We start from the raw sequence: 25664 nt of genomic DNA, 5'->3' as shown, positions 1-25664 counted from the left end.
TATGTACCTTTTGCCCCAAATTCAATTAGAATTATTGAAAATCTCTGCTAATGTCATTTCCTGTGTGCTTCAGGTAATTTTCCACCCAAAATTGTACAGTGATAGTTGATGTGGTGTTGTAACCTTATATAGCCCACTGGTACATAGAGGCAATGTTAGGAATATTGCATCCATTTTCATTCCACAAATTGTAAGAACCTATAAGGACGCTTGGTGGCGCTGCAGGATAAGAAGGTACAAACCGGAACCATAGCTGCGACTCCAATACGGGAAAATTTACCAGCAGAGGCTAGAAACCCAACCCAAGCTTGAATGCCACAGAAAGGAGGACTGGATCCTCTGAAAAGGACTCAAAAAAGAACTGGAATATTTCTCAGATATCTTGCGGAATACCACAGCATCAGATACTCGGGACTTTACAGTTCAGCAGACAATCTTGCAGTGGGCTGTACCAAACACAATGGAGGCCAGCGGGAAACGCATCTGCAGACAAAAGCAAGTCATTTTCTTTTTCCTATTGGGCTTATTTCAGGAGGGAGCGGGAGAGCCTAGGCGCTATTCTGTAGTGGAGGAAACTGAAGGCAATTCCTTTGTAACCAATCTAGCAAAGGATTTGAGTCTGGGACAAAGGGAATTCTCCAGGAGGGGGGTTAGAATCCTCTCCAAAGGGAATAAGCTACATTTGCAGCTCAATCAGGAGACGGGGGAATTGTTACTAAATGAAAAACTGGACAGGGAGGAATTGTGTGGGCACACAGAGCCCTGTGTGCTTCGTTTCCAGTTGATGCTAGAGAGTCCTTTAGAATTTTTTCAAGCTGAGCTACAAATAATAGACATAAATGACCACTCTCCAGAGTTCCTGGACAAAGAAATGTTGCTGAAAGTATCAGAGAGCAGTCCTTCTGGAACTACATTTCCTCTGAAGAATGCTCAGGACATGGATGTAGGCCAAAATAATATTGAGAACTATGTGATCAGTCCCAATCCCTATTTTCGGGTCCTTACCCGAAAACGCAGCGATGGCAGGAAATATCCCGAGCTGGTGCTGGAGAAAGCGCTGGATCCACAGGAGGAACCTGAGCTCAAGTTAACTCTCACAGCACAGGATGGCGGCTCTCCTCCACGGTCTGGCACAGCTCAGATCCACGTTGAAGTTGTGGACTTCAATGATAATGCCCCGGAATTCCAGCAGCTCATCTATAGGGTGCCACAGTCTGGCTGGGCACAAATGCCGCAGTCTGGCTGGGCACACAATCACGAGCCACCACACAGCTTGTAGATTCAAACAGCAACTCTTTATTCCCGAACTCACACCAGCCGTCTACAAACACGTTCTGGGGAAATCCACGTTCTCTACCCAAATCCACGTTCTCTCCCAAATCCCCCTCCACTGGGCTTCTATCTCCAAAATATACTGTCTGAATCCTGTGAGAACTCAAGGGGAACTCAGGCAGCAGGATACGCCCTATTCCCAGCAGGAATAATCTTAAACCTTAAACCTGGAACCTAAACTGGGAACGCCCTAAACACGATTATCTTAAAACCGGGAACACCCTAATCTGCCTTGGTCCTTGAGCAAGGTCACCTACATTCAATGTCGCTGCAACATGTCAGCAACATGGGGTACGCTGGCAAGGAAATTGTCATACCTACTTGGCTAATGGCTCCCAGCAATAGGGTGCAGATTCCTGAAGACAGTCCAATAGGTTTCCTGATTGTCACGGTCTCTGCAACGGATGTAGACCTTGGAGTCAATGGAGAGGTCTCTTATTCACTGTTCCAGGCTTCAGATGAGATTAGCAAAACATTTGCAATCAATCCCTTGACGGGAGAAATTCGACTGAGAGAACAACTTGATTTTGAAAGAGTTCAGTCCTATGAAGTCAATATAGAAGCGAGAGATGCTGGAAGCTTTACTGGAAAATGCGTGGTTCTGATCCAAGTCACTGATGTGAATGACCATGCCCCAGAAGTTACCATGTCTGCATTTACTAGTCCCATATCTGAGAACTCTCCTGAGATGGTGGTTGCAGTTTTCAGTGTGTTAGATCTTGATTCAGGAGAAAATGGGAAAATAAGTTGTTCCATTCAGGAGGATCTACCCTTTTTCCTGAAATCTTCAGTGGAAAACTTTTATACCCTATTAACAGAGAGACCACTGGACAGAGAGAACACAGCCGAGTACAACATCACCATCACTGTCACAGATTTGGGGACACCAATATTGAAAACACACCTTAACATAACAGTGCAGGTATCAGACGTCAATGATAACTCGCCAATCTTCACGCAAGCATCTTACACCCTATTGGTGCAAGAGAACAACAGCCCCGCCCTGCACATAGGCAGTGTCAACGCCACAGACAGAGACTCAGGCACCAACGCCCAGATCACCTACTCGCTGCTGCCAACCCAGGACTCGCACCTGCCCCTCACCTTGATGGTCTCAATCAACGCAGACAATGGGCAGCTGTTCGCGCTGAGGGCGCTGGACTTTGAGGCCCTGCAGTCATTTGAGTTCCACGTGGGCGCCACAGACCAAGGTTCGCCTGCGCTCAGCAGCCAGGCGCTGGTGCGAGTGGTGGTGCTGGACTACAATGACAACCCACCCTTCGTGCTGTACCCAATGCAGAACGCCTCTGCGCCCTGCACGGAGCTGGTGCCCAGGGCGGCAGAGCAGGGCTACCTGGTCACCAAGGTGGTGGCGGTGGATGAAGACTCGGGCCAGAACGCCTGGCTGTCATACCAGCTGCTCAAGGCCACGGAGCCAGGGCTGTTTGGCGTGTGGGCGCACAATGGCGAGGTGCGCACCGCCAGGCTGCTGAGCGAGCGCGATGCGGCCAGGCACAGGATGGTGGTGCTGATCAAGGACAATGGCGAGCCTCAGCTGTCTGCCAGCGTCACGCTGCACGTGCTGCTGGTGGATGGCTTCTCCCAGCCCTACCTGCCGCTCCCGGAAGTGGCGCCCGAGCGCGCGCAGGGGGACTCGCTCACTGTCTACTTGGTCATCGCCTTGGCCTCTGTGTCATCGCTCTTCCTGTTCTCTGTGCTGGTGTTCGTGGCGGTGAGGCTGTGCAGGAGGAGCAGGGCGGCGCCGCTGGGTGTCTGCTCTGTGCCTGGGGGGCATTTTTCTGGCCACCTAGTGGACGTCCGTGGCACTGGGACTCTGTCCCAGAGCTACCAGTATGAGGTATGCTTGACAGGAGGCTCAGGGACCAGTGAATTCAAGTTTCTGAAGCCTATTTTACCTACTTTCCAAGACCATTCCCTTGGGTCAGAAATGTAACAAAACTCCAACTATAGAAATAACTTAGGTTTCAATATTCAGCTAAAATAATCTTTTAAAATATATGATATTTTAATTTTTGTGACAAATTCAAAGAGATGTTTTTTCTGTCAGACTATTAATTTGCCTATAGTAGTTATATTTTGACTGGATTAAAATACTGGTTTCTTGTTTTTTCTCCATGTGTGTAAAATGAGTGATCCTAAATTTTGCCTTTCAAACACTGCTGATGTCAATGGTCATACAAATCTTTGTTGTGAAAAAGTTTAGGAATAGGAAGGAAGTCTGGAAAATTAATTCTACAGTCAATTGCAATTCCTCAAGTATTTTCTTAGTTGTTAAACCATTAAATATCTACAGAGCAGTAATGCACTAACACTCTAATGTCTAATCAGGAAGGAAGATAATAACTGTAGAGTGAGGATATCTGGGTCATGCTTTATTTTCTCCACATAGTAATAATCTTCTTTGGTACTGTTTTTTTTCTTAAAGCATTATATAATTGTGCTTCTTTTATCACCATATGAGGTTTTTGGTGTGTGTGTGTGTGTGTGTGTGTGTGTGTGTGTGTGTGAGAGAGAGAGAGAGAGAGAGAGAGAGAGATATGCTGGGGATTGAACTTGTGCATTCAAGGCAAGCACTCTACCAACTGAGCCATATGCCAACTCCAAGCTTTTAATTGATTATTTTAAACTGATTTTCACTTAGCTTCATTGGTGTTAAAGGAAGGGATATACATGTTGCACCATAACTATCTTGTGAGATAAGTAGCATAATAGTGAAACTGGCTTTTCTTCTTTGAGAAACATTAACCATCTGTGACAGACAGTACATAGGCCAATGTTTATTCATCTTTGTTTTTTAGTATTAGACCCCAAGTTTAGGGCATTAGTATGCTTGGTCAAAAGAATATATCTTCAAAGACTTCTTGGTGGTTAGAATTGGACATATGACTGTGTTCTAGTTTAGATGCATGTACCATTATTCTGGGAAACTCCCAAGACTTTTTTGGTTCTGGGAATTGAACCTAGGGCCTTGCACTTGCTAGGCAAAGACTACCACTTAGTTCCATCCCCTAAACCCAAGAAGACCTTTTAGAGGGAAATAAATCATCGGGAAGGAGTCCCAATTTTTCCTTCTCCAACAGCTTTGTGGTGCTTGAAATATGTATGGGTCATACACAAACAGTCATGTTGGATCCTAATGGTAGAAACAATGGACTGAGAAAGTGTAGTGACTATTTAGTCATCATGTCATCCTACTTCTGAATTTTTTACTTAAGCGGTAAGGGAACATTTATCTTATTAGCCCACCACTATTTCAGTTTTTATGCTGCCTCCAGTAGAATCTAATTAACAGTAATACATACATAAAATGCACAAATCTTATCTATGCAGTTTGATGTAATTGATCTTTTGACACTTGTGTATTTCTTGATTTCTAATTTCACTAAAAGTAGTGTATCGTGCTCTATATTCATTATCTTTTTAATCTTTTCCCAAACCCTGAGGGAGCCAGCATATTATCCCCCTTTTTACATATGAGGAAATTGGAGATTTAGGAAGATTAAGTTACTTGCTCATGATTCTGAGTAATAAAGAGAAAAAAAATTGAAATATAAATTTATGTCTACCTGAATTTAATGCCTCAGTTCTTAACCAGTATGCTAACTGGGATCTTAACAATGATCTTAACTGGGATCATTGTTTTCCAAAGAAGTAAATTCCACTATTAGTCTTAATCTTATTCCATGAATTAAATTCCCATGTGAAAATAAAATTTTCACCCTTTAGTTTGTATATATTTCTACACCAGTGACCACACTGCTGTAGATAAATAAAATCAAAGTTGTTGGAGAAGTTCTGTTTTAAGTATGCTGGGTCATCTACCACAATTGATCTGAATCAGTCTGATTGTATCAGTGGTGTCCTTAGAATGTCACATTCATTATTGTAGAAATGAGTGCATTGAAAAAGAGTAGTTACCCTCTGGTTTCATTTCTTGAATTTCTTATGCTTTTTTCTTCAGTCTTCTTTTATCAGATGTAATATATTTATTTTTATTTTGTTTGGGAAGTTGAAACTTTCTTTATTAAATTTTCATAAGTCCCTTATCAAAATTAAATACACTATATTCATCTTGGCAAATGTTTGAAATATGTTTGAAAGCAGTTGCTATTACAGTACTAATTATAATCAAAACCTAATTTTAGAAAACTACAAGCAATATTATGGAGGTGTTTTCATCACTAAATAACTTAGAGAGGGGCTAGGGATGTGGCTCAAGTGGTAGCGCTCTTGCCTGGCATGCATGCAGCCCGGGGTCAATCCTCAGCACCACATACAAACAAAGATGTGTCCGCCAAAAATTAAGAAATAATATATTAAAATTCTCTCTCTCTCTCTCTCTCTTTAAAAAATAAAAAATAAAATAAATAAATAACTTAGAGATCTGGAAATTCAGTAGGAAAAATATGATGGGCTCCAGTTATTTTCTGTTAAGATTAACAATGTCTTTGGCAATTCCTCTTTAAATTATGCTGGAGGAAAAAACTATATATGGGTCATAAATGACTGTTCAGAAAGAATGATCCACCAGTGATGAAAGAGACACTCTTCAGCATTTGTTATGATAATACTATTCTTACAGAAATGATAACTTTTTGTTGATTCAACCACTGGGTGCATGTAAATCCATATTTGTGTTAATACATTAGTTTTCTATTGTTGCTGGGGAAAAAATCACAAAGTTAGTTACTTAAAACAATTAAACTGTGTTAGAGTCTGTAAACAAGTCAGGATGGCGCCTGGCAAATGTTAGAGTCTGTAAACAAGTCTGGATGGCGCCTGGCAAAATGCCAGAGGGAGTGGTTTGTGAGGTGGCGCCAGTGAGCCATTAAGTGTGGAGATTCCTTATTGGTTGACTGATGTTATCTAGTTTATGCTAATTAAGATAAGCTGTGCAAAATGTATAAATACCTCTGTTGTCCTACAATAAATGGCTTCCACTCCTGCTGTATCAACGTACACAAGTTGTTCTTCACCCCCTGGTTATTTTGCTGCAGCCAGACTGCGGCAAAACTGTATAATCTTACAGTTTGTAGACAAGAAGTCTGATATGGATCTTACTGAACTAAAATACTGAATCAATAGGGATGCATTGCATGCCAGTGGCTCTAGAGAGAACCCATTTCTTTTGTCTTTTCCATATTCTAGATACTACCTTTATTACTTGTCTCATGACCCCTTCATCCATCTTCAAAGCCAGCAACATTGCTACTCTAGCCATTCTTTACTGGATACATCTCCCTCTGACTGTAGCCAGGGAAGATCCTTCTTATCTAAATAATACAGGATGATCTTCTCTTCACAAGATCTTGAATTTAAACAGATATGCAAATAATTTTTCTGCCATGTAAGGTAACATATTTACATATTTGGGGACATCTTTGAGTAGCTATTATTCTGTCTACCACAGGTTGGTCACTTGGAAGAAAATTCTCCATTTTAACAGTACCACCACCTGTGGTCAAAGGAGGACACATGAAAGTCTTTATAGCAGAAAGTTAGGCCTCACTGATTTGATGCTTGAACTCAAAACAAGATAATTAACAAGGTTCTTAAATTCATGCACAAGAGCACTAAATTGATAAAGATCAAGAACTGTTTTTATAGTTGTGGGGCTCAAATCCAGGTCTCATGCATGCTGGCCAACTCTGCCACTGGGTATACCTCCATCCCACCATGAATTGCAATTCAATTCAAATTACAGAAATGGGAAACACAAACAAAAGAATCTAAATTTGATAAGGGTCTTATACCTAGAATTATAAAGGACACTTGTAATTCAATTATAAAACAAATAGCTGAATTCACAAAACAGGCAAAGATCTGAATAGACATTTTTTCTAAGGAAGATAACCAATGGCCAATAAATGAAAAGATGCTCAATATCATTAGTAATTAGGGACATATAAATCAAAATTACAGTGAGACACCATTTCATAAACACTGAGGTAGCTACATACAAAAACTCAGATAATAACAAGCATTGGGAGGATGTGGGAATATTGGTATCCTGATACACTGCTGAGGATATAGAATGATTCAGCCATTTAGGGGAAAAGTGTGGTAGGTCCTGAAACAATTAAGTATATAAATAGCATATGATCCAGCAATTTCACTATTAGCAAAATAAAATTACAGGTCCACCCAAAAACTGGTATATGAATGTTCACAATAGCTTTGTCAAAATAGCCAAAAGGGGACAACTCAAATGTCCCTCAGTGGATGAATAGATCATCAAAATCTGATCTATCTGAACAACACGGTATTATTCAGTTATAAAAGAAGTGTTGCTACATGCTAAAACTTGAATGAAACCTTGAAAGCATTATTCTGTGTGAAAGAAACCAGTCATAAAAGTCTGCATATTATATCATTTCCTTCATTTAAAAGTTTAAAACAGGGAACTCTATAAAAAAGTAGATTAATAAATGCTTGGGGTTGAAGCTAGGAGAAATGGGACAATAGTGGGATTATAGATAAAGGATAATGTTTCTTCTTAAGGTAATGGGAATATTCTAAAATTGAATGATTATGGAAGTACAACAATGTGAATACATTAAGAGCCACTGAATCATATGCTTTAAGTTGGTGAATTTGGGGTATTTGAGTTACATCTCAAAGATGTTTTTAAAAGAATAAGATAGAAATTGTTCTTGTTAAAATTTAAAAAAAAATAGAATTCCAAAGTGTGGCAGGGCCAACCATGAGGTTTGCCTATTTAGAAAATAATTTTCCATTAATTTGAAAATTGTAAAAATTCAGTTTTGAGGCTTAGGTGTTGGAAAGAAGTTACTTATTCTTTAATAAAGCATTGGTTAGGGGCTTGGATGTGTCTTTGTGGTAAAGGTCTTGCCTACCAGGCAAGAAGCCCTGGGGATTGCACCACATCAAAAAAGGTTAACTACACTCTTTAGAACCCCGCTGATTGTAATTTTTGCATTGTCCATTCATTTGTAATACTATAATAAGTACCCTGAAAAATATGTGTTGTTACTTTGGAAACACTTTGCTCCTACATGTATGTTCTTCTTAGTTTAGATGTAAATAGCAACATTTAATCATTAACAACAGCATAGTCAATATCAGTAATAGTGTGCTCTTTGTACTCCTTTCCATGAAACACCAGTGTTCTCTCTGTACATACAAAAGCCACTTGAAAATAAAACTCAAGTGTTTAATATCACATAGCCTATTCCTTCATTTTGGAAAATTTGGTCTCCAGTTCCATCAGAAAAAAAAAAAAATGTAAGACTAAGTGAACGCATGGTGGCGCTACAGGTCAAGAAAATGGAAAACGTGAACACTGGCTTCCGCAATTCCAGTTTGCCAGCCAGTTTCTTGCCGCCTAGAAGCAAAAGAAAAGCTTTCTCCGCCAGAGCAAAAGCGAGTGCGATATCTTTAAAAACTCTGTTTACCGCTTAATTCTGGCATTCTGGACTGCTGGACAGCGCTAACAAGACCCTGGGTACACGTGAATCTCCTGTGAACAAGAATTTCCAGGAAATAGCAATGGAGATTGAATGGCTGCCAAATCAGAGACAAAGGCAAGTCTTACTTTTCTTTGTTTTGCTGAGCTTGTCTGGGGCAGGCGCCGAGTTGGGACCATATGTGGTAGTGGAAGAAATGGAGAAAGGTTCCTTAGTGGCAAATCTAGTGAAAGACCTAGGGCTGGAGTTGGCAGAGATGTCCACCCGAGGGGCCCGGATCATTTCCCAAGGAAACAAAGAGTATTTGCAGCTCAAGTTTCAAACTGGGGATTTGCTCATAAATGAGAAATTAGATAGAGAGGAGCTATGTGGGCCCACTGAGCCTTGTATACTAAATTTCCAAGTGTTAATGGAAAAACCCTTAGAGATATTTCAGGCTGAACTGAAGGTGAAAGACATAAATGATCATTCTCCTGTATTCCCAGAAAGAGAAATACTTCTTAAAATACTGGAAAACAGCCCCCTAGGAAATGTGTTCCCTCTGAATAATGCTCTGGACTTGGACGTTGGAAGCAATAATGTTCAGAACTATCAAATCAGCCCCAACTCCCATTTCCGCGTTCTTACCTATGAACGCAGCAACGGCAAGAAATATCCTCAACTGGTTTTGGAAAAAGAGCTGGATCGAGAGGAAGAGCCTGAACTAAGATTAACCCTGACAGCTCTGGATGGCGGCTCTCCTCCGCTGTCTGGAACCACACAGGTCCTCATTGAAGTGGTGGACATCAACGATAATGCCCCTGAGTTTCAGCAGCCAATCTACAAGGTGCAAATTCCTGAGAACAGCCCGGTAGGTTCTCTGGTAGTCACTGTCTCCGCCACTGATTTAGACGGTGGTGTCTATGGGAAAATAATATATATGCTCTTTCAGGCTTCAGAAGATGTTAGCAAAACTTTGGAGCTAAATCCTATGACAGGAGAAATTCTACTTAGAAAACAAGTAGATTTTGAAACAGTCCCGTTTTATGAAGTGGACATCAAGGCTACAGACGGAGGAGGTCTTTGGGGGAAATGCACTCTTCTCCTACAGGTGGTGGATGTAAATGATAACCACCCCGCAGTGACCATGAATGCACTCACCAGTCCCATCCCGGAGAACTCCCCGGAGATGGTGGTTGCTGTTTTCAGAGTTTCAGATCCTGACTCTGGGAACAACGGAAAGACGATTTCCTCCATTCAGGAAGACATGCCCTTTCTTCTAAAACCTTCAGGCAAGAACTTTTACACCTTGAAAACAAAGAGAGCACTAGACAGAGAAGAAAGAGAGGAATATAACGTGACCATCACGGTTACAGATATGGGGACACCCACATTGAAAACACAGCTTAACATAACAGTGCAGGTATCAGACATCAACGACAACGCCCCTGCCTTCAGAGAAACCTCCTACACGCTGTTAGTGCGCGAGAACAACCAGCCCGCCCTGCACATAGGCAGTGTCAGCGCTACAGACAAAGACTCAGGCACCAATGCCCAGATCACCTACTCACTGCTGCCAAACCAGGACCCAAACCTGCCCCTCGCCTCGCTGGTCTCCATCAACGCAGACAATGGGCAGCTGTTCGCGCTGAGGGCGCTGGACTTCGAGGCCCTGCAGGCGTTCGAGTTCCACGTGGGCGCCACAGACCAAGGTTCGCCTGCGCTCAGCAGCCAGGCGCTGGTGCGAGTGGTGGTGCTGGACGACAATGACAACCCGCCCTTCGTGCTGTACCCAATGCAGAACGCCTCTGCGCCCTGCACGGAGCTGGTGCCCAGGGCGGCAGAGCAGGGCTACCTGGTCACCAAGGTGGTGGCAGTGGATGGAGACTCGGGCCAGAACGCCTGGCTGTCATACCAGCTGCTCAAGGCCACGGAGCCAGGGCTGTTTGGCGTGTGGGCGCACAATGGCGAGGTGCGCACCTCCAGGCTGCTGAGCGAGCGCGACGCGGCCAGGCACAGGCTGGTGGTGCTGGTCAAGGACAATGGCGAGCCTCCGCTGTCTGCCAGCGTCACGCTGCACGTGCTGCTGGTGGATGGCTTCTCCCAGCCCTACCTGCCGCTCCCGGAAGTGGCGCCAGAGCGCGCCCAGGGGGACTCGCTCACTGTCTATTTGGTCATTGCTTTGGCCTCTGTGTCATCGCTCTTCCTGTTCTCTGTGCTGGTGTTCGTGGCGGTGAGGCTGTGCAGGAGGAGCAGGGCGGCATCGCTAGGTGTGTGTTCTGTGCCTGAGGGCCACTTTCCGGGCCACCTGGTGGATGTCGCCAGCACTGGCACTCTGTCCCAGAGTTACCAACAAGAGGTGTGTCTGAAGGGAGGTTCTGCGACCAGGGAGTTTAAGTTCTTGAAGCCAGTTATCCCCATCCTCCCGCCCCAGTGCCCTGAGAAAGAAATAGAGGAAAATTCTTTCTTCCACAATACTTTTGGATTTAATTACTGATAGAAATCCATTCAATAAGGGAAAGACACTTACTCACCCACTCCCAGTGCTGGTGAATCACCCTGCTTAGGCCTCTAAAGTAGCCGAGATTACAAGCATATGCCAACATATCTTGTCATAAACTGTTTAATATTGTCTTTTTGGTTAAATTGTTTATGTCCATTATCATCAATTTTTTCAGTACTATTTATTTTTCAGTTTAATTCATTATCAGTTTACTACAGTTTTTTCTTTATGTTTACTCGATTGTTTCTCATAGACTTTTTTCCTCATAGACTATTAATGAGTTGGCTTTATCTTCAAAGCTGACAGCATTTTAAAATTTTCTTTCACCCCATGTGTTTTATTGATTTTATTATCAACATATATTTCATGTTGGTTCTCCCTTTTCTAGACTTCTGCTGCATGGGATATCATATATACTATTTGATATTTCTATTTTCCTTTCTAAATTGGTCTTCTTGTTGATTTGTAATCCTTGATTTTAATTATTACATCTTTCTTAAACTATGTTACTTTTTAAAATTCTGTTTTCCCTGTTGATGTATCTGTATTTAATAATAATATTTCTGTTACAAGTGGTATGATAAATATCTAACCAGCCTAACCTGAACATAAAAAGAAAAGTCATTGTAAAATATTGAGTGTGTAAATGCTCTTACGTTTGAAGCCATAAAGGCAAACTTTGGGCATTCTACAGCATCATATAGAAATATTTCATAATTTGTTGCTTTTAATTGTGTGTGAAAAAAATCAGGGATCCCTGTTAAGTTTTATTGGCTAGCAATCCATTTCCACTCAGTTGAAAAAAACAATAGAAACTATCAATTAGAGGTTCTCATAACGTGTCTTTTATATTCAGCAGAGTAGTGGGTTTTTGTTGTTTGCTTTTGTTTCTTGGTGATATCTAGCCTTTTCCTTATATATCTCCCTAGACTTACTAGACTTAATTTATATCACTTGCTTTTTGTAGGAAAATCATAACATGTAGAAGACTATCTTTCTAGATATTAGGCCTTTGAATAAAATTACTGTGAAGCAAATGGTATAATGTTATTTTTACTTTCCATAATGTTATGATATGTGTCAGTTGTGATCTTTACCTCCCTTTATTTAATGCACATAAAGTCTTACTGGATTTCAATTAAGAGGAACCTTAAAATAAAGGTTAGGCCATTCTTTAATTCTTCAAGGTATTTTAAATTTTATATAAGAAAAACAAAGACAAAAGGTATTAGAAATTGAAAAGCATGTGTAAGTGAATGAAAGAAGACAATTTTCAAATTGTAGGGGTTAGGTTTTGAAAGGTACTGAATATTGTTTCAGGTCCTATTCACTACAGTTTATCTATATGCATGCTTTATTACCAGAATTAGTGAGTGGCTTATTTGTCAACCATAGATTACTAAGATGTAGTTTCTGTCCTCAAGTAGCTCACATATTGAAGAAAGGACAGAGTGGCCTAAAATGAGAAGCAATACTATTTACAGGGTCATCATAGTTATATGCATAAGTCTTTATGGGAACACGGAAAAGGAACAGCCTAAATGCTTGGCTCTAATTACAGAGTGGTGATTCTGTTTAGGCATTGTAATGAGATTTTTGAAGGAGTTTTTTGAAAAACATATGAAATGGGCTTCTTTGCCAGTTTTTGGTGTTCCTGTGCCCAATGTCACTGGAAAAATAAAATTACTATTTTGATGGTTCCATGAGTAACCCAAAATATTCCATTTGGTTGCATAAGTGTTGTGTCACAATTGAAAGACCTAGTACAGGAGCAAAACCTATCAGTGAAGTGAACAAAATTACTGCTACAGCAGGAACTTTTTGTTTCCCAATTTTTTTAACTTCCCCATGGAACAATGAATAAACAATGTGAATGCATCTCTATACAAATATTATTTTTAAAAAATAGAAAATAAAAATTGAAAATTTGAAAAAAGCCACTAAATGAAATAATTTCTAAATAATACACAGGAAAAATGTTAAAATTTTGAGTGTTTTGGAAGCCACGCGGTGGCGCTGCAGGCTAAAGAGACAGAAATTTTGAACTGAGGTTGCTACTGAGGTCACTAACAAAAAAGGAAGATCCAGACAGATGGGCTGGGAAGAAAAAGACAAAAGAAATCTTAGCTCCCTGTTAGTACAAAGTGTAAGTCTGAGGCTTCCAACTGCTGTTTAGGCTGGGAGTTCTGCTTATTACTGGAATTGATGAAAGGAGAAGCTATGGAGACCAGAAGGTTGTGCTTCCCAAGACAAAGGCAAGTCTTATTTCTCTTTCTGTTTGGGGGAGTATCCTTGGCAGCTAATGGGTTTCCTGTGACAGAGGAAACTGAAAGAGGATCCTTTGTCCTCAATCTGGCAAAGGAGCTGGGAATAGGGGTGGAGGAGCTGGCTACACGGAGAACGAGGGTGGTTTCTGATGATAATAAACAACACTTGCTTCTGGATTCTCATACTGGAAATGTGCTCACAAATGAAAAACTGGACAGGGAGAAACTGTGTGGCTCCATAGAGCCCTGTATGCTGTATTTCCAAATTTTAATGGATAACCCCTTTCAGATTTACCGGGCTGAGTTGAAAATCAGAGATATAAATGATCACTCCCCAGTATTTCGGGAGAAAGAGATGGTCTTAAAAATACTAGAAAATACAGCAGAAGGGGCAACATTTCGTTTAGAAAGAGCACAAGATTCAGATAGAGGACTTAATGGTATCCAAAACTATACAATTGAACCCAATTCTTTTTTTCATATTACAATTAGTGACAGTGATGAGGGAACAATATATCCAGAGCTAGTGCTAGACAAAGCTCTTGACTGGGAAAAGCAGCCAGAGCTCAATTTAACACTCACAGCACTGGATGGTGGATCTCCACCCAGGTCAGGAACCACCACTATACGCATCCTTGTCCTGGATGTCAATGACAATGCTCCCAAATTTTCTCAGCTGATTTATGAGACCCAGGCTCCAGAAAATAGCCCCTTAGGGTCTCTTGTGGTTAAAGTCTCTGCAGAAGATGCAGATTCAGGAGTCAATGCAGAAGTAACCTATTCATTTTTTGATGCTGATGAAGATATTCAAACAATCTTTCAAATCAATCCTTTTTCTGGGGAAATCATTCTCAAAGCATTGCTTGACTATGAACTAGTAAAGTCTCACAAAATAAACATACAGGCAATTGATGGTGGGGGCCTTTCTGCAAGATGTATGGTTTTGGTCCAGGTATTAGACACCAATGACAATCCTCCTGAATTGATCATATCATCACTTTCCAACTACATCGATGAGAACTCTCCTGAAACAGTACTGGCAGTTTTTAGGGCTAAAGACAGAGATTCTGGAGAAAATGGAAAGACCGTTTGCTACATACAGGATAATTTGCCTTTCCGTCTGAAACCCTCTGTGGAAAATTTTTACATCCTAATGACAGAAGAAACACTAGACAGAGAGAGCAGAGCCGAGTACAACATCACCATCATGGTCACAGACTTGGGGACACCCAGGCTGAAAACCGAGCACAACATAACTGTCCTCGTCTCCGACGTCAACGACAACGCCCCTGCCTTCACACAAACGTCATACACGCTGTTGGTCCGAGAGAATAACCAACCCGCCCTGCAAATAGGCACTGTAAGCGCCACAGACAGAGACTCAGGCATCAACGCCCAGATCACCTACTCGCTTCTGCCAACCCAGGACCCGCACCTGCCCCTCACCTCGCTGGTCTCCATCAACGCAGACAATGGGCAGCTGTTCGCGCTGAGGGCGCTGGACTTCGAGGCCCTGCAGGCGTTCGAGTTCCACGTGGGCGCCACAGACCAAGGTTCGCCCCCGCTCAGCAGCCAGACGCTGGTGCGAGTGGTGGTGCCGGACAACAATGACAACTCGCCTTTTGTGCTGTACCCAATGCAGAACGCCTCTGCGCCCTGCACCGAGCTGGTACCCAGGGCAGCAGAGCAGGGCTACCTGGTCACCAAGGTGGTGGCAGTGGATGGAGACTCAGGCCAGAACGCCTGGCTGTCATACCAGCTGCTCAAGGCCACAGAGCCAGGGCTGTTTGGCGTGTGGGCGCACAATGGCGAGGTGCGCACCACCAGGCTGCTCAGCGAGCGCGACGCGGCCAGGCACAGGCTGGTGGTGCTGGTCAAGGACAATGGCGAGCCTCCGCTGTCTGCCAGCGTCACGCTGCACGTGCTGCTGGTGGATGGCTTCTCCCAGCCCTACCTGCCGCTCCCGGAAGTGGCGCCCGAGCGCGCGCAGGGGGACTCGCTCACTGTCTACTTGGTCATCGCCTTGGCCTCTGTGTCATCGCTCTTCCTCTTCTCTGTGCTGGTGTTCGTGGTTGTGCGACTGTGCAGGAGGCGCAGGGCGGCATCGCTAGGGGTCTGCTCTGTGCCTGAGGGCCACTTTCCTGGCCACCTGGTGGATGTCAGCGGCACTGGCACTCTGTCCCAGAGTTACCAGTATAAGGTGTGTCTGACGGGAGGTTCTTCTGGAACAAGCGAATTCAAGTTTTTGAAACCAATTTACCCTAACATTCACACCAATGGTCCTGAGCGGAATAGGGTAGAAAATCCTATCTTTTGAAACAGCTGTAAATTTAGTTTTCAGCAACACTTTTGTTTATATTGTGATGTATTTTTGAAATATTATAATCCCTAATAAGTTTAGTTTTCTATCAGTTATAATGCAATATAACAATTGATTTTCAACTATCAAGTACTATACATCTACCATTTTACAATGTTGTTTAATCTCTTTTGCATTAACAGTTTAATTTTAATTCATACCCATTTGTGAATAATACCTTTAAAGTTTTAATCCTTTACAATTTCATACATATTTATATTGTCATTTTTCTTTCTATAAAACTGAGGTTTTGGGTTTTCTCCTGCTTGTTTATTGTTTAATGTTGGTGATTGAACTTAGCACTTCAGAATGCTAAGCACTGTATTTCTGAGCTACACCCAATTCCCTCACCTGGTATATTTTAGAGCCTGCATGCCTCATAATACTAAACTACCCTTCTGTTGTATTTCCTTCATGTAAGAAGTCATATCTGCACTTCCAATCTTATTCTAATGTTCTATTTATTCATCTTAAAAATCATACCAACTTCTAAATCACATCATGTGAAAAAAATACTTTTTCTGTGTTCATTGCAAAATTAAACATCTTTTTGTGATTGATGTGGGACTCCCATAATTGTTTATTATTTTATTTCCTTTACATTTACTGTTCTAACTTAACCAATATTTTCTTACGTTCACTTTTGCTGATATTTAGAACATCATGTGTTATAATTCAAATAAAATGTAATAACCTGAATGAAAATGAATACAAATTTGAAAACGTGTGTATTTGGTAGAATGTCAGAAAGATATTAACTTTTCAGTTTATTTTGTAAGTTCATATTATTTTCAGGTTTAAAATCATGATGAATGAAAGGTTACAACAAAAAGTAATTTTTTATATCTCCAGACACCTTTTACACAGTGGCTTCTTCTAAAATTGATTTCAATGTTCTAAATAGTAGGTTTAGGCTGTCTTAATATTGTTTAAATTTTAATTATTTCTTACTAGAATAAATAAAGGATTTAACTTTTTTACTTCCCAACAATATAGACAAACACTGCACATTCCCTTTCCCCTATTCTTGTAATAGAATTTTCACATATTTTTAAAGGCTAAACTATCAGTTAAAGTCCACATTGTTAGTGTTGTATGATTGTATTTCCTTTCTTGAAAAATATTCTTCCGAGAGCACTTGCACTTGCATCATTTTCTATTAACTGCAATGAATATTTTACCCTATCCTTTACTTGAAAAGCTATTTTTCTCCTTAAAATATTCAAATATATCAGATACCTACCAATTACATTTATTTCCTGGAGGTATTTCATCTATATTTCTGCTTCCTTTACATTATTTGCTATATAAGCTAACACCCTAGTTATTTTTCCCCTTTAATATTTTCCTGTGTTGGTCCCCTGTTATAAAATCAGGTATATTTTTCTTTATTAGTTTATTCTCTTTTGGCTAACATATATCTCTCAATACCCTCATCAAAACAGATGCAGGAGAGTTTAAATAATTATTTAAGACCTTGCATTGTGAAGTCATCTTTTTTCCAGTTGATTGATAGTTTCACTGGGTATAAAATTCTAGACTGAAAATAATTTCCCCTCAGATTTCAAAAGCGTTCCTTCTATTGACTGCATGGAATTGTTCCAAAGACTGATTCCATTCTGATTTCTCTTTTTATGTGACCCCCCCTCCCTCCCTCCCTCCTTCCCTCCCTCCCTCCCTCCCCCCCCTCCCTCTTTCTTTTTTCTTTCTTTCTGATAGTATGAGGAAAACTTTACCCTCATATTCTGAAAATAACTTAGTACATATTTATTAATATGGTCACATGGGTGTACTCTATTAACATTTAGACATTTGGTTTCAGTTCTGAGAAATTTTTTGTTAAGTTTAAATACAATTTCTCTCCTGGGTTATCTACATTCTCACTGAATGTCATTGAATTATCAGACTTCCTTGTTGATTCAATAAGGCCCTATAAGCTCCTTTCTTATTTTCTCTCTTATTGTCTCTGGTTCTACATTTTAATTGAATGATTTAATCTTTTTAAGTTTTTCTTTTCATCTGACAAATATTTTTAAGAGTTCTTTCTGGTTCTGAGAGTTTTTGTTGTTGTTGTTTGTTTGTTTTGTATCAGAGATTGAACTCAGGTGCACTTGACCCCTGAGCCACATCCCCAGCCCTACTTTGTATTTTATTTAGAGACAGGGTCTCACTGAGTTGCTTAGTGCCTCACTTTTGTTGAAGCTGGCTTTGAACTCATGATCCTCCTGCCTCAACCTTCAGAGCCACTGGGATTACTGGCTTGCACCACCGCACCTGGATTGCATTTTTTTATAAATGTAATTGCTTCTCCCTTCTATAATTAATTTAATCCCTAAGATGTATTATTCAAAACATACATTATGCAGTATTGTTATTATGTGTCCATTTAATAATGAGAATGTATCAGGCAACACAAGAACTTGAGCTGGTAAGGACACTTAAGTCTGAATCTATTGTTTATCTTACAATAAAGAATGTATACTTTATACCATTGCTATTAAGTTTATTGCAAAAACAAAACAAAATGTACAAAAAAACCTTGAAAAACAGCACAAAGATTAAATGGGGAAATGTATGAAGCACTTAGACCAATGGGTAGCATGAAGTAAGTTCTAAATTCTAAAAAAAAATATTAGTTTTATTAGATTTTAATTCTTTGTGGATATTAGTCAGACAATCTCTTTTTATTATTTTTTTCATTGGGTTCTGGGGATGGAACCCAGGGCTTTGGGAATGCTAGCACTTAGCTACGTCCCCAGCCCAACTAATTGGACATTTTCAAAGGCATTATCATCTCTCTCTCTCTTTAACTTTTTTTGGGGGAAGGGTTTAAGCCAGAGTGCTTTACCACTGAGTATATCCTTAGCTCTTTTTAAAAAATTTGTGGCAGGATCTCACTAAATTGCTAAGGGGCTCCTTAACTTACTAAGGCTGGCCTTGACCTGTGATCCTCCTGTCTCAGCCTTCTGAGTCACTGGGATTACAGGTGTGCACCATCACACCCACTTTCTTATGTTCTGTTACATGGGTTTTCTCATTCCCTTTTTTGTAGAGGTGGTAGTGGTTTGGGCCTTTCTATTTCATGCTATATAGGCTTCTCCTCAAATGTCTTGTGTTACTTAGCTATCCTCTTATATTTAAGAAGGATGCTATTTTAAAATGCCAGCAATCAACACTTTGTGAGTGAATAAATCCTGTTGATGGCAGAGCATCAATCTAATATAACCATACAAGGACAGGGATGTTACCCTAGAAGACCACAAATATCAGTATGTTTAAGTATTTGGGCTTTTCATATTCTTGAGTTAGAATTCTAGAATATCCACTGTGTGGGAGTGGGAGTTATTTATATACCTTATGTCCTACAACCTCAGAGCATTGCCTGGGGGGGTAATATAAGTATCACCATTCAAAATGAAAAGTTTTCTTACTTGTTCCTTACACTTGCTTTTAATCCTGCCTATATCTCCAAGACTAAAAAAAGTCTCATTTAATTTCTCCATAGAATAAACTAGCCCTGAGATACTTTCCTGTCTCTGTAGGATGGTGAGAGGAACAGAGAATTCAACATTTCTATATATGTACTTTAATAACTTTTGTAGCTGCTAAGTAATTTCAGTCTTCTTATGCACTGATTCTGCTAAATCTTTACATGGGATTGTGTGGGACAATCTCACTATTTTTGTCTTTTCAATGCAGGAAAATCAGCCATTTCTTGGAACTTGTGAGTTACTCTGCTCTTCTGATTTCTGTCCTAAAAAATGTATGTTCACTTGTGTATTTTTAGCCTTTTTAAGTTGATTTTTAAGTTTTTGTCATCTTAGTAGGTTTTTAAAAAATATTCATTTTTTAGTTTTAGTTGGACACAATACCTTTATTTCAGTTGTTCATTTTTGTATGTGGTGCTGAGGATCGAACGCTGGACCTTGCCCATGGGAGGCAAGCGTTCTACCTCTGAGCCACAATACGAGCCCAGTAGATATTTTTAAAGAAAGGAGGATAGCTGCATAATCAATCTACCTACTTTTTAATTTGTAAACTTTTTATTACTAAAAATTGATGTATTTTTCCAACCATGCACAAAGCTTACATATTATAGAACATAATTTGAATTTATTTTTTTTAATTATATTGTGTTTAGGGCTTCTTAATATAATTTTGAGATTTCCTATAGTTGATACCATTAATGAACTTCTAGCATCTATTCCAAACTATCACCTTCATTATGTAGCAACCATGCACTTTGGCTAGGACTAAAATTACCTCAAGTTTAGAGGTGATTCCCGACAGAGTTAAACAAAGTAAGTACAAGCATAGGTCTTCAAATTCCAGAACTAAAAGCTCTATCTGTAATGTTGTCAATACCTCTTGAAACAATGACTTCTTCAGTAGCAGAAACACATACTTGATCTAATCAGAGTAAAGGTTAAGTTTTTGTTTTATTTGGAAAAGAGACTCTCTCCCACTTTCTCTGCCTGGGATGAAAAAGAAAGTAGTTAGCCATAGTTGTTGTGGAAATGAATCTTGGGAACCTAAAGGAAGTCAGTTTTAGAAGACTGCTTTAAATGAAACTAACATGTTTGCATTTGTGTAGCTATTAATTTTTTGTAAGATATGAGAAAGTGTAACTAAATTGTGGGTTTTATCATATGTCCTATCCCAACATCTTATTTAATTTTCTTCCAGTTCACAATTCATTCTATTAAAGAAATCTACAGAAATATTCTCTTGTACTATAGCAACTATATAAATATGTGCCATTTCATTGTTAATCCAATTTCATACTCCCTGAGAAGACTTAAATTACCATTGGATACTGTCTCTTTCCTTTAGTACCTTAGGCAGACCAAATAGTGATGGAATTTTGTTCAGCTTGACAGTGAGTTATATTACCCTCCTTGTTTCAGGTTCACAATCTTCCCAGAAAGATTACAAACTCTTGGGGATCAGGAATCACATCTTCTATTTCTGTTTTCCCAAACACTGAGCACATTAGGTTGTGTGAAGAGTGGGATACCTAGTAAATATTTTAAAACAAATGATAACATAATCAGAAATTATAAATGATGTAAAACAATTGTGAAAGAATATATTTGTAATCAAACAACGAATAGACATTTCTTTCCATGGGACATTCATGTGAATTTAATTTAGATAGCTTTCAAACTGTGAAAATCTGTGGAGACGCATGGTGGCGCTGCAGGATAATATCCGCACGGGGAAAAAAAATATATATTCCACTGGATGACATTGTGGACGCTTAATCAGTGCACAGGGAGAACAGGGAAGACAGAACAAGCCAACAAGGGGCAACCTAGAAGCCATTCAACCGGATTACAATATTCTTCCAAAGTGGACAAATCCAGAAACACGTTTCCCAGAACAGCAAAGTGGAGCTGAATCAATTCTGCAGGAAGCCTTCTGGCAAAGAGCTATGGAGAATGGAGGAGAAGATACTTTGCAGACAAGGCAAGTCCTACTTCTCTTTGTTTTGTTGGGAGTATCTCAGGCACACTCTGAGCCTGGGAGCTTTTCCGTGGCAGAGGAAATGCAAAGTGGAAGCTTTGTAGGCAATTTGGCAAAAGACCTAGGACTAGAGGTGGGTGAGCTGTCCTCCCGGGGAGCTCAGGTTGTCTCTAATGATAACAAACAGTCTTTGCAACTGGACATAAATACCGGGGATTTGCTTTTAAGCCAAATGTTAGACCGGGAGGAGCTCTGCGGCTCCACCGAGCCCTGTGTGCTGCATTTTCAGGTATTAATGAAAAACCCTTTGCAGTTTTTACGGATTGAGCTTCAAGTAAGAGATGTAAATGACCACTCTCCAATCTTCTTGGAAAAAGAAATGCTCCTAGAAATCCCAGAGAATAGTCCTGTTGGTGCTGTGTTCTTACTAGAAAGTGCAAATGATTTAGATGTAGGAATGAATACTGTACAAAGCTACACAATAAGCACCAACTCTCATTTCCACATTAAAATGAGAGTTAATCCAGACAACAGGAAGTACCCAGAGTTGGTTCTGGACAAGGCGCTGGATTATGAAGAGCAGCAGGAACTCAGTTTGATTCTCACTGCTCTGGATGGTGGGTCCCCACCCAGGTCTGGGACTGCCTTAGTTCGGGTGGTGGTTGTAGACATTAATGACAACTGCCCTGAGTTTCAGCAACCATTTTATGAGGTGAAGATTCCAGAGAATAGCATCCTTGGTTCACTGGTTATCACTGTCACGGCTTGGGATTTAGATTCTGGAATAAATGGGGAAATATCATATACCTTTTCTCATGCCTCAGAAGATATTCAAAAGACATTTAAAATTAACCGAAAGTCTGGAGAAATTAGTTTAACAGCATCTTTGGATTTTGAAACAATTGAATCATACTCAGTAATCATTCAAGCCACAGATGGGGGAGGACTTTTTGGAAAGTCTACAGTCAGAATACAAGTAATGGATGTGAATGACAATGTTCCTGAAATTGCTGTGTCATCAATTACCAGTCCAATCCCAGAAAATTCTCCTGAGACTGCAGTCATGGTTTTCAGTATCCGAGATAGAGACTCTGGAGAAAATGGAAGAACGATTTGTTCTATTCCAGAAGACCTCCCATTCCTACTGAAATCTTCATTTGAGAATTACTACACCCTAGAAACGGAGAAAACCCTAGACAGGGAAAGCAGAGCCCAGTATAATATCACCATCACGGTCACTGATTTTGGGACACCCAGGCTGAAAACCGAGCACAGCATAATAATCCTCGTCTCCGACGTCAATGACAACGCCCCTGCCTTCACACAAGTGTCCTACACCCTGTTGGTCCGCGAGAACAACCAGCCAGCCATGCACATAGGCAGTGTCAGCGCCACAGACAGAGACTCAGGCACCAATGCCCAGATCACCTACTCGCTTCTGCCAACCCAGGACCCGCACCTGCCCCTCACCTCGCTAGTCTCCATCAACGCAGACAATGGGCAGCTGTTCGCGCTGAGGGCGCTGGACTTCGAGGCCCTGCAGGCGTTCGAGTTCCACGTGGGCGCCACAGACCAAGGTTCGCCCCCGCTCAGCAGCCAGACGCTGGTGCGAGTGGTGGTGCTGGACAACAATGACAACTCGCCTTTTGTGCTGTACCCAATGCAGAACGCCTCTGCGCCCTGCACCGAGCTGGTACCCAGGGCAGCAGAGCAGGGCTACCTGGTCACCAAGGTGGTGGCAGTGGATGGAGACTCAGGCCAGAACGCCTGGCTGTCATACCAGCTGCTCAAGGCCACAGAGCCAGGGCTGTTTGGCGTGTGGGCGCACAATGGCGAGGTGCGCACCACCAGGCTGCTCAGCGAGCGCGACGCGGCCAGGCACAGGCTGGTGGTGCTGGTCAAGGACAATGGCGAGCCTCCGCTGTCTGCCAGCGTCACGCTGCACGTGCTGCTGGTGGATGGCTTCTCCCAGCCCTACCTGCCGCTCCCGGAAGTGGCGCCCGAGCGCGCGCAGGGGGACTCGCTCACTGTCTACTTGGTCATCGCCTTGGCCTCTGTGTCATCGCTCTTCCTCTTCTCTGTGCTGGTGTTCGTGGCGATGAGGCTGTGCAGGAGGCGCAGGGCGGCGCCGCTGGGTGTCTGCTCTGTGCCTGAGGGCCACTTTCCTGGCCACCTGGTAGATGTCAGCGGCACTGGCACTCTGTCCCAGAGTTACCACTATGAGGTGTGTCTTAGGGGAAGTACTGGAACAAATGAGTTCAAATTTCTAAAGCCAATTATCCCCAACCCTTCACCCCAGTGTTCTGGGAAAGAAACAGAGGAAACTCCTCCTTTCAACAGTAGCTTTGGGTTCAATATTCAGTGATCATAATCGATTTGATATTTCATATGCATTTTACTTTGTGGCACATGCGAATGTTTATTTCCCTCAATTTGCATGCACTTTAAATTGTAGTAATGTACTTTTTTATTGTGTTTTTCATCCTTGCTTTTATGCAAATGTTTATGTAGTCATAATTGGATTTATTCTCTAACCCAGGAGGTCTTAATTTTTAAATCTCTTTACATTAAAAAAAGTCACTTTTTGCCCATATCCTTCTCTCCAGTTAAAGTTTCACACACACTTATGTTTATGGTAAAATGAATCAGGTCACTTTGGAAGTAGTTCAAAAATTTCTTCATTAGACTCTTCTTTTTGTAGTTTTCTTGTGGTTTAATAATGGTTACTAGTCACAAATATCATGTTTCTTAAATTACAACATTTTAGTTAACATTTTAAAATCTTTATTACTATTAAAAACACTTTGAAAAATCATGTAGTATGATAGAAAATTTTAATCTAAAAATCTAGTTATAAGAGGCCAGAAGAGATGGAGATAGGGGTATAGCTAGCTCAGTGGTAAAGCCCTGGGTTTGATTCACCAAAATTTTTAAAGAGAAACAAAATCAAATAAGTAGGAGGAAGAGGAAAAGAAGGAAGAAGGCTTATTCATCCTGGAAAAGGATTGTGAAGGTACATCGATATTGTGGCCACTCATACAATCTTCAAATATGAAGCTATAATTTTCCAGATGTCTCACTAATGTTACAAAGCCAGGATTCAACCCAGTTGAATTCAGGAACCTGAGAATTTACAAGAGTATAAAGTGGGTTTCTGTGCTAATGTGTATTTTTCCCCTGTGTTCTCCTTAAGTTTAATGTACATATACTGAGTACTTATTTTCAGTTTCTTCCCCACCAATAGTAAAATTAGGTTGCATGTGTCATCAACATTGATATATTACAAATAAATGTTTTATAAACAATTCTTAGTCTTTCTGTTCCGTTGTTTTAAGCTTTCAGTGTGGTCATGAAATTGGCTTACTAAGGGGTAGCAATCCAGAGTTTGATAAGCACTTTTCTTAGAGATATAAAAGTGTGATACAGGGTTGGGGACGTAGCTCAGAGCTTGGCTAGGATGTATGGGGCCCTGAATTCCATTCCCAGCACTTCAAAAAAAGTGTGATACATGTGGAGCATTGAGAATTATTGAAAGATAACCCTTTGGGTTTAAATTTATTTTATTTATTTATTTTTGGTACAAGGGATTGAACCCAGGGATACTTAACCACTGAACCACACCCCCAGCTCTTTTTTATTTATTTTATTTTTAGATAGGGTCTGACCAAGTTGTTTAGGGCCTCAACAAATTGCTGAGGCTAGGCTTAAACTAGTGATCCTTCTATCTCAGCCTCCCAAACTGCTGGTTGGGTTTTAATTTTAAAATGGAAATTCAAAGCATTGTAAGAAGAAGTTTTGTCTTGTGTTTATTTAGGGATCAACTAACCATTCTTGCCTTTAATGATCTGACTAAAAAACAGTAAAGGGGGAATAGCCCCTATGTTTGGGTTTCCCAAGAATTCCAAAGACTGTGGAGGAATGAAAACATAGATTAGCAAAATGTGTGATCAAAGAGAATAAAAAGAGTCTGTGAAGATGTGTTTGTGTGTGAGAGAGCAAGCAATCACCCTCCTCTGGTTTTAAATTTCTTTTCTATACAGCCAATTCCCATGTTTACCATTTCTTTTCACTCTCATGCCTATATCCTTCATTCTGTTATTAAATTTCCCCTCACAAAAATCACTTGATGAAACTTCACACTAGATGAATATAATTGTCTCCTTTCCCCTCTCTTACACCTGGGCTGCTGCACTCTATAAGATAAAAATTGTCATACCATTGCCACTATAAATATATCATATCCAAGTCTAATTGGGCTTTTGAGACCAATAAATCCTTTTACAGTTTTGCTAATTAACTTTCTCTTAAAA

The 25664-nt window shown here is 40.7% G+C and overlaps 4 protein-coding genes across 4 annotated transcripts; all 4 read left to right on the top strand.

The window, feature by feature from the left end:
- The first annotated feature begins 68 nt into the window (after positions 1-68).
- Pcdhb8 (protocadherin beta 8) lies at positions 69-3337 on the top strand. Its single transcript, XM_027927727.2, is given in 2 exon segments — positions 69-1212; positions 1678-3337. Coding segments are annotated over 2 exon segments (2412 nt in total). The 5' UTR covers positions 69-460.
- A 5354-nt stretch (positions 3338-8691) lies between these two features.
- On the top strand, positions 8692-12371 carry Pcdhb16 (protocadherin beta 16). Its single transcript, XM_027927750.2, has one exon. It carries the CDS (start codon positions 8863-8865, stop codon positions 11254-11256), a length of 2394 nt encoding a protein of 797 aa, XP_027783551.1. The 5' UTR covers positions 8692-8862; the 3' UTR covers positions 11257-12371.
- Positions 12372-13239: 868 nt separating this feature from the next.
- On the top strand, positions 13240-15846 carry LOC114086257 (protocadherin beta-10-like). The gene has a single exon (XM_027927493.2). The coding sequence runs from the start codon at positions 13468-13470 to the stop codon at positions 15844-15846; it is 2379 nt and encodes a 792-aa protein (XP_027783294.2). The 5' UTR covers positions 13240-13467.
- Positions 15847-20965: 5119 nt separating this feature from the next.
- Positions 20966-24606, top strand: LOC114086488 (protocadherin beta-12-like). Its single transcript, XM_027927755.2, has one exon. The coding sequence runs from the start codon at positions 21323-21325 to the stop codon at positions 23717-23719; it is 2397 nt and encodes a 798-aa protein (XP_027783556.2). The 5' UTR covers positions 20966-21322; the 3' UTR covers positions 23720-24606.
- Positions 24607-25664: the final 1058 nt, after the last annotated feature.

This window comes from Marmota flaviventris, chromosome 5, assembly GCF_047511675.1.
Source record: "Marmota flaviventris isolate mMarFla1 chromosome 5, mMarFla1.hap1, whole genome shotgun sequence".
Classification (NCBI taxonomy): domain Eukaryota; kingdom Metazoa; phylum Chordata; class Mammalia; order Rodentia; family Sciuridae; genus Marmota; species Marmota flaviventris.
This window is presented reverse-complemented; position numbering and strand designations above follow the sequence as displayed.